The 14,263-nt window shown below is 37.0% G+C and overlaps 1 protein-coding gene across 6 annotated transcripts in view; it reads right to left on the bottom strand.

Moving 5' to 3' along the window:
* The window catches only part of ENTREP2 (endosomal transmembrane epsin interactor 2), a 162,380-nt gene that overhangs the window by 37,883 nt on the left and 110,234 nt on the right, over positions 1-14,263 (bottom strand). For 5 of the 6 annotated variants that reach the window (XM_076348325.1, XM_076348326.1, XM_076348327.1 and 2 more), the window contains one exon: positions 9,750-9,881. The exons of the other annotated variant lie outside the window; for it this stretch is intronic. In XM_076348325.1, the coding sequence (XP_076204440.1) occupies positions 9,750-9,881 (132 nt within the window). The remainder of the gene's footprint in view (positions 1-9,749; positions 9,882-14,263) is intronic. 6 annotated transcript variants of the gene reach the window in all.

Here is a 14,263-nt window from a genome sequence, read left to right as displayed (position 1 = left end):
ACAACACGGTTGTCTCAGTTGAATACTACTAAGCTGTCAGTACATATACCCACCATCTATTAAGAAACTGAATAGGAAATAATTTTCTTTTAGAACCAGAGCTTCTTTGCACTGGTGAACAGATTCAGATTGTGAAAGTTATTATTAATGTTATCTGAATGTTGTATTTCAGTATTTCCATTCTACATTTTCGTTTCTACCAATTGTAGCTGTAGCAGCTCTTGGCTGTGCTAGGGAAGGAGCAGAAAGGAACAGCCTCCCTCTGACAAGCCTTCCTCCAGAAAGGAGCTGAAGTTTGACAAAGCATAGGAAGATTGTATAAATAAAGCTCCTCTCCCACAGAAAATATAGATATCTTGCTTATTTCATAGGCTTCTACATACAAAATTCGTTGTGAAAAGATGGTACCTGCCACCCTCTTCAAAACCCCAATTGTTTTCCCAAATATCCAAGGATCCTCACCACTTTTATGCCAGTGAGCTCAGACAACGTGAAAAACAGTTATGAAACTTCAGTGCCTTAGGTCGCTGAGCCTTTGCCTTCCCCCTCCCTTTAACCACCTTTAGGCATACTCAACCCTTGAAACTCTGTTCCCACGTCTTTACCTCTTTCCCATATCCCTCTCCGTCACCAGTTTGCAACTGACTGCTGAGGTAAGTAGATGGCAGGGATTTTTTGTGATTGGTGAGTAACTGAAGGCAAGGGAAGAGACGCTGGTGAAAGTGACTGTCTCTCAAATTTTATCAAAAAGAAGATTACCAGCAGGTAATATTTAAGATAAATTACAAAAAATGAAAAAAAAAACAAATTGCACTCAGCACTGCTACATGTCATCCATTTATTTTTTTGTTGCAGAGTCTTAGGAAGACACAACCTACATTTTCAAGTGCACTACTCTTCTGAAAAGTGACTATATAAAAATATACGTTCTCTAAATCTGAGACTATGCCCAAAAGCCTATGGAACACATTAAGATAGGAGCTGTATTATGAAACCTGAGGGTTTTTTTTTAAATCTGAATGTTTATTTGAAATATTTTTTTATATTTTGCATTCCAAAAATATAATTTTAGGATATAATTGAGAACATCATATGAAAAAAAACCATACAGTAATATACTGAAAAAGCAGTTCGTCCTAAAATCTCATTTTCTTTGTTTTCCATCAAACTGCTGGGTGATGAGACAGTCAGATGGTATTAAACTGGAATAAGGAAAAAAATTGGTGATTGATTTATCACTTCAATAACTCAACTGTAGAAACAATAATTTAACAAAGCAATTTAGAACAGGTGTTAGCACATGCAATTACCTGACAGAAGCAAAGAAAATCTCTGGAATGAGATAGAATCTAAACCAAACAATGACAATGGTGTGAACCCCCCCATTAGTGATGGAAGAGGTGGCAGAACCAGGTCCTTTATAACCAAAGAACGCTCACTGCAAGTGTATTCACCCTTCTGAAATTTTGCCCTTCAAAACACAATTTGTACCTCCTATCACAGCAAATATAAAGCAAAACTGGAATACTACCAATTCGCTCTAATGGTGAGCCATATCCATAGAGTCCCTTCATCTTAGAAAACAAAGTTATAACTGAATTTCTCTCTACTATCGGTTGCCTTCCAGAACCAGCTGTGGAAAAGCCATATTAGTCAACCACAGCTGCAATCCAGTAATAATACATGCATTCAACATTAACAGCAAAAACTCCACATAATTTTAGGTCTGGAAGGGAAGTACTACATGACTGACAGCAGCCTGCATACGAAACCAGAAAATGAGGTGAATTCCTGAAGAACTTTGCTTCCATATATACAATATCTCCAAATGCGTAGCTATGAAAAAGCAGTAAGAAACATTAACCTTTGGAATGAGCGTGTTTTGTCTTGTTCATGCACACTTTATTCATCAAATGCATAAAGCACCAAGTCAAAACCCAGAAAGTTTCTCTGAAACTTCCTTTCGATATGTAACCACCTACCACAAACTACTGTTTTGTAAGGGCTTGAAACGAAGCCAAGTTATGATGATCACACCAAAGGACTTTAGCATAAGCCCAACAGAATTATATGCTTTAGCATAATTGCCATCTGGGAGAAAATACCAATGGCCTTGCTTAATCTGTCTCCTTTTACCAAACTATTGCAGAAGCTCCCTAATTCCTTTTACATACCCAGTAAATACAGATTAAAAATCAAGTAAGCAAAAATAAAACAAGAACTCTGGACATCTTCACTACTCAACTCAAATGCAGACTTTGGTAAATATTTAATCACTCCCTTGCCTCTTCATATCATAGCAATAAAGTGTACTGTCAATTAAGTTACATGCATGAACATCAAACCAGGGAATTTAACATTCAATACAGACACATACCACACAGATGAAGCACTATTATGACAAAATATTTACTCTTTCTGTCAAATATTATATAGAAAATCATCCAGCTGTGCTGCTTACACAGAATTGAGAAACTGCATTTAAACCTATTTTGCTCTAGAAGGAAACAGATCAATGCTTCTTGTCCCCACTTACTTCTGTCTCCACATTTATTTACAACATTTAAAATATTTATTATTTTTTGTGAAATGTGTTACTTATGTTCGTATTACCAAAAAAATAAGTTACACAGCACAAATCCAGTACTCCTTAAGAGCTCTAACCTGTGCAACAATATTGAACTGGCAACTCTCTTTACAACACACTCTTATTTTCCTGGCTCAATAGATTGTTTTCCTGTGGGAATAAAAGGTTCATAGTCTTTGAGGCTCTTAAATCCTTTGCACTTTTGAGCTCAGTCAACATACAATAAAAGGAGTAAAATAAGCTTGCTGATGTGTAAGAAGAACACTCTGTAATCAGTAGCCCTGAACACATGGATCTAAACATCCACACTGATCAAGGGCTAAAAACAGCTTCACTTCTGCAATTCTGTGAAGATGATTTCTTTTCTTGTTGATTGACTTCAATTACGGTGCTTCATTTCTTATACTACTATAACCTGAAAAGAGATAATGAGCAGCAAAGCTTTTTCACCCATGAAATTAGTGTCTGTGTACCTCTTTTACTTGTGAATTCAAGGACAACAACCCTTTTAACTCAAATTATAACTTCAGTTGCTCTAACTGGATATGTCTGAAAAACACTAGAAAAAATAGCTGCTCTAATACTAGGAAGACCGTCTTTGCTTACAAAAAAATCAGTTCTGAACCATACAGGTTACAAATGCACATTGACCTGTACATGGAGAAATGGCTAATGCTTCATAAAATAGATTTAAGGTATGAAAGTACAATATAGTACACTATTTTATATGGGTCTAAAATATTTGCTATATTTTTAAGGAAGCAGCTCACAGCTGCTACTCGAAAAATAAACTCAAAAAGGTCTTCTCTGATGGATGCGAGTTTGTGTATCTCTCATCAACTCAGGTGTCTACATTAAATTTAGTACTGGCAATATGTTAGTTAGAGAGTCCTGAAAGACTATGGTTCCACAAAATAACCGGACAAGTATGTAATAAACAGATTCCAGTCATTCAAAGAGGCAGCTTTTCAGCCACGAGAGAAGTTAACAACCGTATTCACTCATTGCCTAAGCTAGGAACAAAAACATTCACGAGGAAGGAAAAGTTTGAGCAGACTATGTCTGTTATACAACTGTTACTTAGAACTTTGGAATACTTGTAGCTCAACTATTCAGACTACAAAGCCCACACTGAACCACTCTATTTTTGATGGTATTTAGTATGGTAAATACACTCTGAGCATAGAGAATATTTTCAGTTACCTGTTAGGGAACATGAAACAACTCCAGCATTTAAAAATCTGATAGGAAGTTACTTATTCTACACTGAGCTTTATCCAATTTTAAGCAGATTATGAAGTCTTTAGGTAAGTCATCCAGCAAAATTAAATCTTTTGCATTTGGTTATATAGCAAATCTGAGGAAAGTCTGTTCTCATAACTCCAAAGAACACGCCAGGAGTCATCCTCCTCTGTTTCGCAAGTGAAAGCATGTTCTTCTGAATGGAAAAAAAAATTAAACATATGGGTAGGCTTGGTCACCAGGAAACTCAGTAACAATAAATTTGGATTCAAAGGAGAGGAAAGGAAAGATTCACGCAGAAGACTGCAAGAAGCCCGTTACCTAAATCTCTAATAATGATGCCTGACTTACAAACTAATTGATGGAATCAGTAACCTGAAAAAGACATTTACTATTTATACTGTACTTTAATTTTAGTAGCTCCAAACCAAATATTTATGCTGAAAATAGAGGGGGGAATCAGCTTTTCCTCTAGCCTGTATAGACACAAAACCATTCTACAGAAGCAGTTTAAATAAAGTAGCAAGCAATTACTTAAATAGCAAATTAATAAATTAGCATACATGACTGCAGGTTTTCTGGGCTGTGTAAACTGTTAAAAGTAATTTAAAAATACCCTACCGGATCATTACTAAACCAAAGCAGCATAACATTCTCCTCTTATGTGCCAATATCAGACAGTAATAATACATTACAAAATAATTCAACCTTCTAAATACCTAACTTCATCCTCCCAAGAAGATAAGCTTTGTTGCATGGATGTCTTTAGTAAGTTCAGGATGTTCTGAGCTTAGAAAGAAGGAATAATTTCCACAGATGAAAGCTGTCAGGAAAATTCAGTCCTCGTACTTTAACATTACAAGAAAAACTCAGTTCCTCAAAATTTCATCTACAAACCAACACATTCAGTGCAGACTACTATGTCAGCATTTTGTGCTCACTCAGAAGTAATGCTGTTAAAAAAGGCATCTCATTCATACTGGTCTCATCTTGGAAAAGACTTAGGTTGTTGCCTGAAGTATAATCAGCAATGTAATCCGGAGATGATACCATTTTATAACTAGGTCTGTGTGTGTTTGTTTACATACATATGTGTGTGTATGTATAAAAAAGATTTACCCTCCTGCATTTTTTCTGGTTTTACCTGAATAAAAGCCAACTTGCACAGCAATATCAGACGTCTGAGAGAGAGTCAAGAAAGTAATACACTGCTGATAACACCTTGGCTAAATTGACTGGCTGTTTTATGTAATACACTGCTTTTAAATCTTCATCAATTTGTGGCCCTCTAAGAACTTTTCCAGTGGAGCTTCAGCGCTTTAATTAATTCAAGCCTACTCATAACAGGCTTGTGCTCCTGTCCTGTTTCACAGTTCCCTTAGTAGTCTACAAACCCTGGCATCTTTGGCCATAAACTTCTACTTTATGCATTAGAATCACTCCTCTCTTGTTTAGACAGAACGTAAGAGCAAAATAAGCTCAACTGAAGACCTTCTCAGAAAGTGAAAAAATATTCAATTGCTTCCAAGCACAAGATAAAGTAAAGTTACAAAGCGTTATTTGCACAAAAAAACCTGTTGATTCTGGCAATTTATCTCAAGTGACTGTTTTTCAGATATTTAAATAATGAGCTTTTTATGTTTTACCCAAAAGATTTCATATGTTGGACCTTTTAAGATTTTAAAATACCAAGTTCTGTAAGATACAATTAATTGTAAGGTAAGGCAATCTATATATCAATAAAATAAAATATTTTGCCATAGCTTCATCCTTCAGCTCATATTTTTCTTTTAGGAATTTTACTGTAAGTAAAAAAGTTATCTCTTTACTGTAAGAATGTTATCATTTCCTCTTCAATTAAGTTCATAAAATAAAAGTAAGTCTGTATAAAATTTAAGTAGCAGTGGACAAATGATTTCTAATATTTCATCCCATAAAAATTATTTTCTCGAAAATCATTAAATATTAAAAAGAATGTCCTGAGGCAAATTTCCTCGTATAACAGTATCCTCTCCTACATTTGTAAAACCTTCATATATCTTTGATTATAAACACAGAATCTCCTTAAACCAGAGTTTGCCTGAATCCATTATCATTCACATTCGTGAAACTGGACCTAACAGTCAATTGGCAAGAGTGAATAGTGAGCTACACACATTAGCCTTGCAAACATGTTTCTTCGAAGTATTCATCTTGATTTACTGATATTGTTTGCATGGGATATGAAGTTCAGCATATAAAGTGGCTAACACCAAGCCTAGTTTCACACCAGCTGGATTCAATCTAAGAGTGAACTTCGCTGTTGAAAGAGATGACTCAGAAAGAACAGGCAAGCAGGTGCTCCTTTTGGCATCTTGGCTATAGCACTTCACTGCACTCTACCTAGCAGGTGAAGGCTTGGTATTTCAGTAATCCCAAAGGTGGATCTGTGTGACAGAAGAAAGTGTAGATCTCAGTGTCAGATTGTTTTCACTAAAAGCCCAGTGCAGATGCTGTGGGGTTTTGGACCAGATCAGTTCATGAAACAGATTCATTCTGTGATGACACGACTGCTAAATCCAAACCAACAAACTCAGTGGCAGTAAACAGCCAGATACAGAACTGCCCTTTCTGGTGGCAGCTCTGTGGAAAAGCAGATTAAGTAGATGCTAGTGAAACTGCACCCTAAGTCCATCACATCTGTGGTCATCATCTCGCTTCTGTACACCTGATTCTTAACAAACCTTTCTAACTCTTTTTACTAATTCTGTAAATAGATAGGATTTGCTTTTACCTTAATTTGGCTTGAATTAAGTCAAGTAACTTCCAAAGATAGGACAAAGTTGTTCCAGAAGCGCAGTTATTGTTAAAATCAAGATACTGAGACACTGACCATTTTTTAGCAGCACAGAATATTGACCCTGAGTATCCAGAGGAAAGCAAGGAACCTTATTTTCAGGGGCAGTTTAGGAGCTATTAATGCAGGAAACTATGTAGAAAATGCATCTTCTGGTGAAAAACAGTAACCACAAAATCTCTCCTTTGTAAAACAAGGCAGCTGGATCAGACTTGGGTGCCTGCAGATCTTAATGGTAGTTTGTCATATCATGCAACTGTGCTACTTTTACTGGAGATGTGCAGACAAGGCTACAAGCATAATATCTTATAAATAAAACTCTAAACCCACCAATTCACTGTCCTTGAAATTAGTTGAGTCCCCAACCCTTACAACAATGAAATGGCAGAGTATTTTTGTCCATTTTACTGTAACATGTAATTTTGTGCCGAAATTTCACTATTCAAATAATCACAGGAATTAGCACTTAGCTCACAGATCACATATTCAGTCAGCTTTTGCAATCAATACTCATATCTATATATGTACATATGTGTGATCACAGATATTGCAGTGGTAATTCTTGTGTTCCCATTAAAATGTTTGGGTAGTTCATTCAGGGTTTGAAAGGAAGAGGCAGACATTGATTTACAAAGGAGCATAAGGAGATGATTCAAATCAGAGCACAGATAACAAAAACATTAAAAAAATTTTGTAGAAGTTTTTTAAAGCAACTATATAACACCCCCCCCGTCAATATGCAAGGCACGATCCCAGCACAATTTAGCATACACAAGACCGGTAGCCACTGTTATTTTTTCTTGTCCTGTTTGACTGACTGGGAACAAGATCAGACAGGCAATATATGCACAATTGTTCTGTTCACAATGCAGCTCCCATAGCCGCTACCATCAAAAAAGCACAGATGACTTTGTGGAAACGTGAGATTTTACCCACCCTTAATAAAGAGAAGGAGCGTGAAGCCTACATAATGTTTTACATAAAGGTGTATAATCTTAACTCTGGTACTCTACACTTTCTCTCCCTCTGGCTCCCCAAACAATGAGCACAATTGAGCTTTTGGTACTAAAACATCTGTTCTCTTAAAAATCACATTGTAGTTGGTAATTGCAAATAAAGAAGATGAGCCTTATCACTGTCAGTTGTTTACCGAATGAGCTGTAATCTTTTTTTCTTATGGGCTTAGTAGGATGCTGTTCTTAAATTTACAGCCAGGAACACAGAGTTCTCAAAGCCAAATAGAAAGCAAATGTAGAATTAAAACTGAAAAAGATTTAAGAAACTTTCTGAAAAAGCTATTTTCCTAACTACCTTCTCTTAAATGAAAAATTCTGAACATACTTAATTAAAGCTGCACTCAGACTATACTCATAGGAACTCCTGAGTTTACATCAGTCCTCTGCTAGTGCAAGCAGATATGTCATCAATTCCTTTTATAAATGACAGAGTTATATTTTAGAAGAAATTATATTTTGTGCTTCTATTCTTATTGCTGTATTAGTTACAAACCTTACCCTGATTTCCAGCATATGTCGCTTCCACTCACTTCATATGCTGACAATGTCCTCAAAGATAAACAGTTCTTTTCTCTCTCATTAAAGTTTACTCTACTGACATATTTACAGCAAGCAACCATATGCTCCCTCAATCTTTATTTTTACAGGATCAGCAAGTCAGCTTTTTTTGTACGACAGGTCCATGTTTTTGCACCTGTCATACTTTGAAGAATGTCTTTCTGAGAAGTTATTTTCCTGCATTACCTTCTTGTAACACATTTCACTGAAATTGCACCACTGATTACAGTCCTGAATATAGCATTCTGAGTTGCAGTTAATTATTATTTTTTGATCAGCAATGTCAAGTTATGCTTCTTTTCCACTTACTAAATTCCTGCTACCCAGTAGGTTTTTGCTCCCATCGTCTCCTTTATGATCCTCATTAAAACCTGAGACAGAGCTCTTAATTAATTTTGAGGCCATATCAAATTGTTTTAATTTCTACCTGATCCTTATCACTTAGTAGTTGTTTTTCTTTTTTTCTTTTTCTTAACAAAGCTGAAGAACATTTAGATATTTATTATATACCTTTTGCAGGATTTCTACCTGTTCCAAACTTTAACATATAGCTTCAAATATCAACATAACTTAGCATTTTCAGGCCTCACACTATAGTCTAAATCCCTAAGATCCTTATCACATTGAATTTCACTACTTTACTCCATTATATTCTATTAACTTTATTAAAATACATACTTTGAAATTGAGAGCCACAGATGCAGAGTTAGTTCTGTTGATCATTAAATTAAACCTAAAATGAATCAATATCTGTCTCTCAGGCTAGGGTTCTTTTCTCTGACCAATTCTTTCATGAATTCCTTACTGTTTTCCAAACCAATGTAACACCATGTCTTGCTAGTTTGGTGACAATGAAGTGAAGCAATGATGTGGGCAATTGCACCGGAATATAACTCACTCAAACAATATTCTTAATATTTGCTCTCAATTTTTTCTCTGGGTAGTTGTAACACAAATTGCTACAGGATTTAAACTTCTTATAATATTGCAGAACAGTCTATAAGCATGTTTCCAGCATTATCCCAGAAGAACACTTACTATTCTCTCCCAAAGTAACTTCCATCTGAAATACTAATACTTTGTGTTAGCAGTACATCATGAAATACTTCATCACTCTGCTAATACTTTGTATTTCTTTGCAGTCTACCATAACATTACTAAGCAACGCCAACCACCACCTTTGATTCTAGCTTTCTTGAACAGTAACATGAAAGATACTTGTTCTTATACCCTCCAGCATCAGTCATAACCAATTGTAACTTCTGTTTCTTAAATAACCTCTAACAAAATAGTTACCTATACAAATACAGATATCGAGTGTGTAACATAAAACCATTTTCATGCATAGAAGCACTAAATTGTGTTGGATGAAGATAATTTTTCTTTTTGCATGTAAGAGTGTACGAACACAGAGAACACCAGCTGCTACTCCTTTCATCACACACTTCTGTCTTGCTAAGTACTCACTACTTAAAACTGAAATAAACTGTTAGTTCTTCTCCTAACGCACCTTTAGGGTCAGCCTCACAACATTACACTCCTGCAGAGGGTTCAGTTTCAGCGTTTCTCCCAGGTTACTGCAGCCTGATGTTTGATGCTGCATTTCACAGCAAACACAGACGCCATCGCTGTCGAATTTAATCTGTGGAGGAAAAAAAAAAAGTTAGAGAAAGTATAAATCAACAGAAATACACTTCCCAAAAATTATATTTACACTTATTGTGACAGTAATGACTACAAAATGCAAAATTAAAATCTCTATGCAGAATCCCCTGAAGCAGAATGCCTTCCATTGGCTAACATAAGCTATAAAACCAGGTAAAATACAGAAAGAGGATACAATACCAAAGAAGAGTGTTAACTTTTATGCCTCTTTTTGAAAAAAATTTGCTTTACAGGGGCAGATGAAACCAGAGTAACTCAAGTGAATAAACATCAAATCATACCCAACAGGATAAAGACAAAAAATAATAGAAAAAAGTCAGAAAATACATGAAGCAGTCATGATCACAAATGTAGCATACTTACACAAACATGGAAAAATAACTATAAAAGAAACCATGACATATACTTGAGAAAAGAGAACACAGCATGAAGAAAAAGTGGAGGATGTAAGAGGTACATGTCATCTCGTATGTATTTTTACCTTGGAAAAGGTTTGCTCTCTATTTTCCTATGTTCAGTTTGTCTTTAATACAATAAGCATGCAATGTTTTTATATTTTAAAAGGCATTATGCATTCTATTCTTCAAAGACTTGCATTAAAGCATGCCTTGCATGCAAATACCGAACCCTGACCATTCTTAAAAAGTAAATTAGTTATCTATGAGTGATTCTAAAATAATCCCATTCAGCTCAATGAAAATATTCACTATACTGATTCTGACTTCCTCATTAAAAAACAAAAAACAAACAAAAAAACCCCAAAAACAAAATCCATAGCAATGTTTATTTTTCTGCTTCCTTCCGACAAAGACTTTTTTAAAGCCAAAATGTAACTCCGTACACGTTTTTACCTAGTCTGTTAATATGAACTGTCATTGCTTTAAATTTTCTCAGTTGCGTATTTCTATGCTTTCTCCATTCCCATTTTTGCAGGTAATTTAAAGGGCTAACAATGGGATACAATACCTTACTCCTCACTCCTCCAGGTCACTAGCTGCAATTCAATCCAGGTTAGTATTGAAAAAAATAATTAGTATCACATGGGAGTTCCTTGAACTATGAGTTTAAAAATACCAGATCCCAGGTTTCTATACTCCAATAACCAGTAGTAAGAATGACACTCATGAGAAACTTCCATGGCTTTTCATGTAAAGAATAAAAGATTCAATGTACCATTCAGGCATACTCAATCAGTCCTGTATTCCTCCAAGTAAAGACAGAAGCAGAGTGTCTGGGTGGTGAGAGATCCAAATCACCACGTTACTTACTCTTTTACCAAAAAAAAAAAAGCCACACAAAAAAAACCCCAACCAAAAATCCTACCACATTTTCCAGACACAAATCTGCAAAAAATTTCCTAATGCAAATATGCATTTACTATTTTTAATTCAAATTCTCCCTAGAATGTTGCCAATTTCTTGAACAAAGATAGATAGCAGCATTCTGGGCTGCATCAAAAGCAGCGTGGCCAGCAGGGCGAGGGAGGGGATTCTGCCCCTCTACTCTGCCCTGGTGAGACCCCACCTGGAGTCCTGCGTCCAGCTCTGGAGCCCTCAGCACAAGAAAGACGCGGACCTGTTGGAGCGGGTCCGGAAGAGGGCCACAAAAATGATCAGGGGGATGGAACACCTCTCCTGTGAAGAAAGGCTGAGAGAGTTGGGGTTGTTCAGCCTGGAGAAGAGAAGGCTTTGGGGAGACCTTACTGGAGCCTATCAGTACTTAAAGGGGGCTTATAAAAAAGACGGCAGCAGACTTTTTAGCAGGGCCTGTTGCAACAGGACAAGGGGGAATGGCTTTAAACTAAAGGGGGGTAGATTTAGACTAGATATAAGGAAGACATTTTTGATGCTGAGGGTGGTGAAACACTGGCCCAGGTTGCCCAGAGAGGTGGTGGATGCCCCATCCCTGGAAACATTCCAGGTCAGGTTGGACAGGTCTCTGAGCAACCTGCTCTAGTTGAAGAAGTCCCTGCCCACAGCAGGGGGGTTGGACTAGATGACCTTTAGAGGTCCCTTCCAACCCAAACTATTCTGTGATTCTATGATTCCTTGTAGAATTACCTCACACAGCCTTATACGTAGAATCATTTCAATAGAATATTTTTGCTTAAGACCTTGAAGAATGTTTAAATTGTTCATATAATCTTAATAGCTGCATATTTAAGTATATGTATTTTTTTTAGTGTCACCCCTATCAGGCTTATCTAGTGCTCTCTGCTTACATGTTGGTGACCAGAGCAGCAGTAGGAGGAGCAGAAATAAGAGTCCTTTAAAAAAACATAATAAACTTTACCAGACGAGATGCAGATGAATGAATGCTTGCCATATACAGTGATGAAGGCATGCTGTGCTGGTTTTGGCTGGGGTAGAGTTAATTTTCTTCACAGTAGCTAGTATGGAGCTATGTTTTGGATTTGTGCTGTGTGAAACACTGTTGATAACACAGGGATGTTTTCATTACTGCTGAGCAGTGCTGACACAGAGTCAAGGCCTTTTCTGCTTCTCACCCCACCCCACCCCACCAGCGAGCAGGCTGGGGGTGCACAAGAAGGTGGGAGGGGACACGGCTGGGACAGCTGACCCCAACTGGCCAAAGGGAGATTCCACACCATACAACATCATGCTCAGCATATAAAGCTGGGGGAAGAAGGAGGAAGGCGGGGACGTTCAGAGTGATGGTGTTTGTCTTCCCCAGTAACCGTTACGCGTGATGGAGCCCTGCTTTCCTGGAGATGGCTGAACACCTGCCTGCCGATGGGAAGTGGTGAATGAATTCCTTGTTTTGCTTTGCTCGTGTGCGCAGCTTTTGCTTTACCTATTAAACTGTCTCTATCTCACCCCCTGAGTCTTCTCACTTTTACTTTTCCGATTCCCTCCCCCATTCCACCAGGGGGGAGTGGGCAAGGGGCTGTGGGGTGCTTAGTTGCTGGCTGGGGTCAAACCACGACACATGCTCAGGGCAGAATGCTATCTCAGTGGGTTTCAATTCCTGAGACTCCAGATTGCCCTCTAGCCAGTATAATTTGTAAAAAGGCTTTAAAAAAAAATATGGGTATGTAAATTATACCATTTCCTATATACTCAAAGGCAGCACTGGAAATAATTGTCTATGGCAACTCACAGAGACTGGTCATACCCTAAGTCATAGACACTGTAAAATAAATAAAGAAAAAAAAATATAGTTTGAGCACCTTTATAATAGTTGTGTTATTTCTAATTAGCATACAATTTAATTCACAAAGTTGCTTTAACAATTTCAGACAGTGGACTTTTTTCAGTTCCTGTAATCTTTTAATACCTTCTTTTAAAAAGTGAAACATCTGAACAAAACCCAACTACATGGTTTATGACCAGATAACCTCAGCTCTTCAAATCAATGGAAAATACAAAGCACTAAATGCCACTGGGGAGGTCTTGCTCCTGAATCTCTCTGGAAATGGTGTCAACTGTTAGATAAATGCTACAGAGGAAGTTCAAAACTTACACTTTGAATTTAGAGCTGTGTCAAATTCAGTGGCCAGAATGCTACAGCACACCTGCTCTACCAGCACCAGGCATAGAGCAAATCAATATAGTCTTCAGCCACTAAAAACTTTTTATAATGAGGAAAATGGACTTCAGACAAAGCTAGCTACTGCAGGATCATTTGCTCTCTGATTCATGTTCAATGAATTCTGCCCCTGTTCAATGAAAGATAGTCACTGACTCATGATGGGATGTATTGACATTTCTAATGCGAAATAGAGGTCCCAAGTCTACTTTTATCTCATGTAATGAACAGGTGTCACAGAAATAAGGCTAAAAAGAGAAATACTTTCTTGGTCAAGATTCCCCATCTATGAGAGATTCTAAACTCATTCTGAAAGATGTTCCATAACTTTGTACTGCCCAGTAACTCTCCCTTTAACTCAATTCTTGAAAATAGTTAAAAGAGAATTGTTTACATGAAAGTTCCTGCAAAACATAGAGACATCTTAAAAATCATAGCATATTCAAAAACACCTAAGATTTGCAACCGGACTGCAAAACAAAACTCTATTTTAATCTTAGACATACATTTTTTGAGAGCTTTTAACAATTTCCCCCATTGTGCACCTTTTCCTTCAAATGTTTGTGAAGTGACATCTTTGCTAACTTTTGTTTTTGTAATGGGGAGCAGTACAAAAGGCTGAGCATGTCATTGCGTTCATGCTTTCAACAATACCGCACCTGAAAGCAGTTTTGAGTCCTCATGCTCCAGAATGCTCATCCCTGCCCTAGTGCTGTCTCACACTTGTGCAGGCAGGATCAAGAATTCTTACAGCTATCCTGTGACCTAAACGTTGTCAACACTAACTTTTCTTATTTTGTGTGGGAGTGG

This window comes from Aptenodytes patagonicus, chromosome 10 (assembly GCF_965638725.1).
Source record: "Aptenodytes patagonicus chromosome 10, bAptPat1.pri.cur, whole genome shotgun sequence".
Classification (NCBI taxonomy): domain Eukaryota; kingdom Metazoa; phylum Chordata; class Aves; order Sphenisciformes; family Spheniscidae; genus Aptenodytes; species Aptenodytes patagonicus.
Note: the sequence above shows the minus strand (reverse complement) of the source record. Positions and strands in the feature narration are given on the sequence as shown.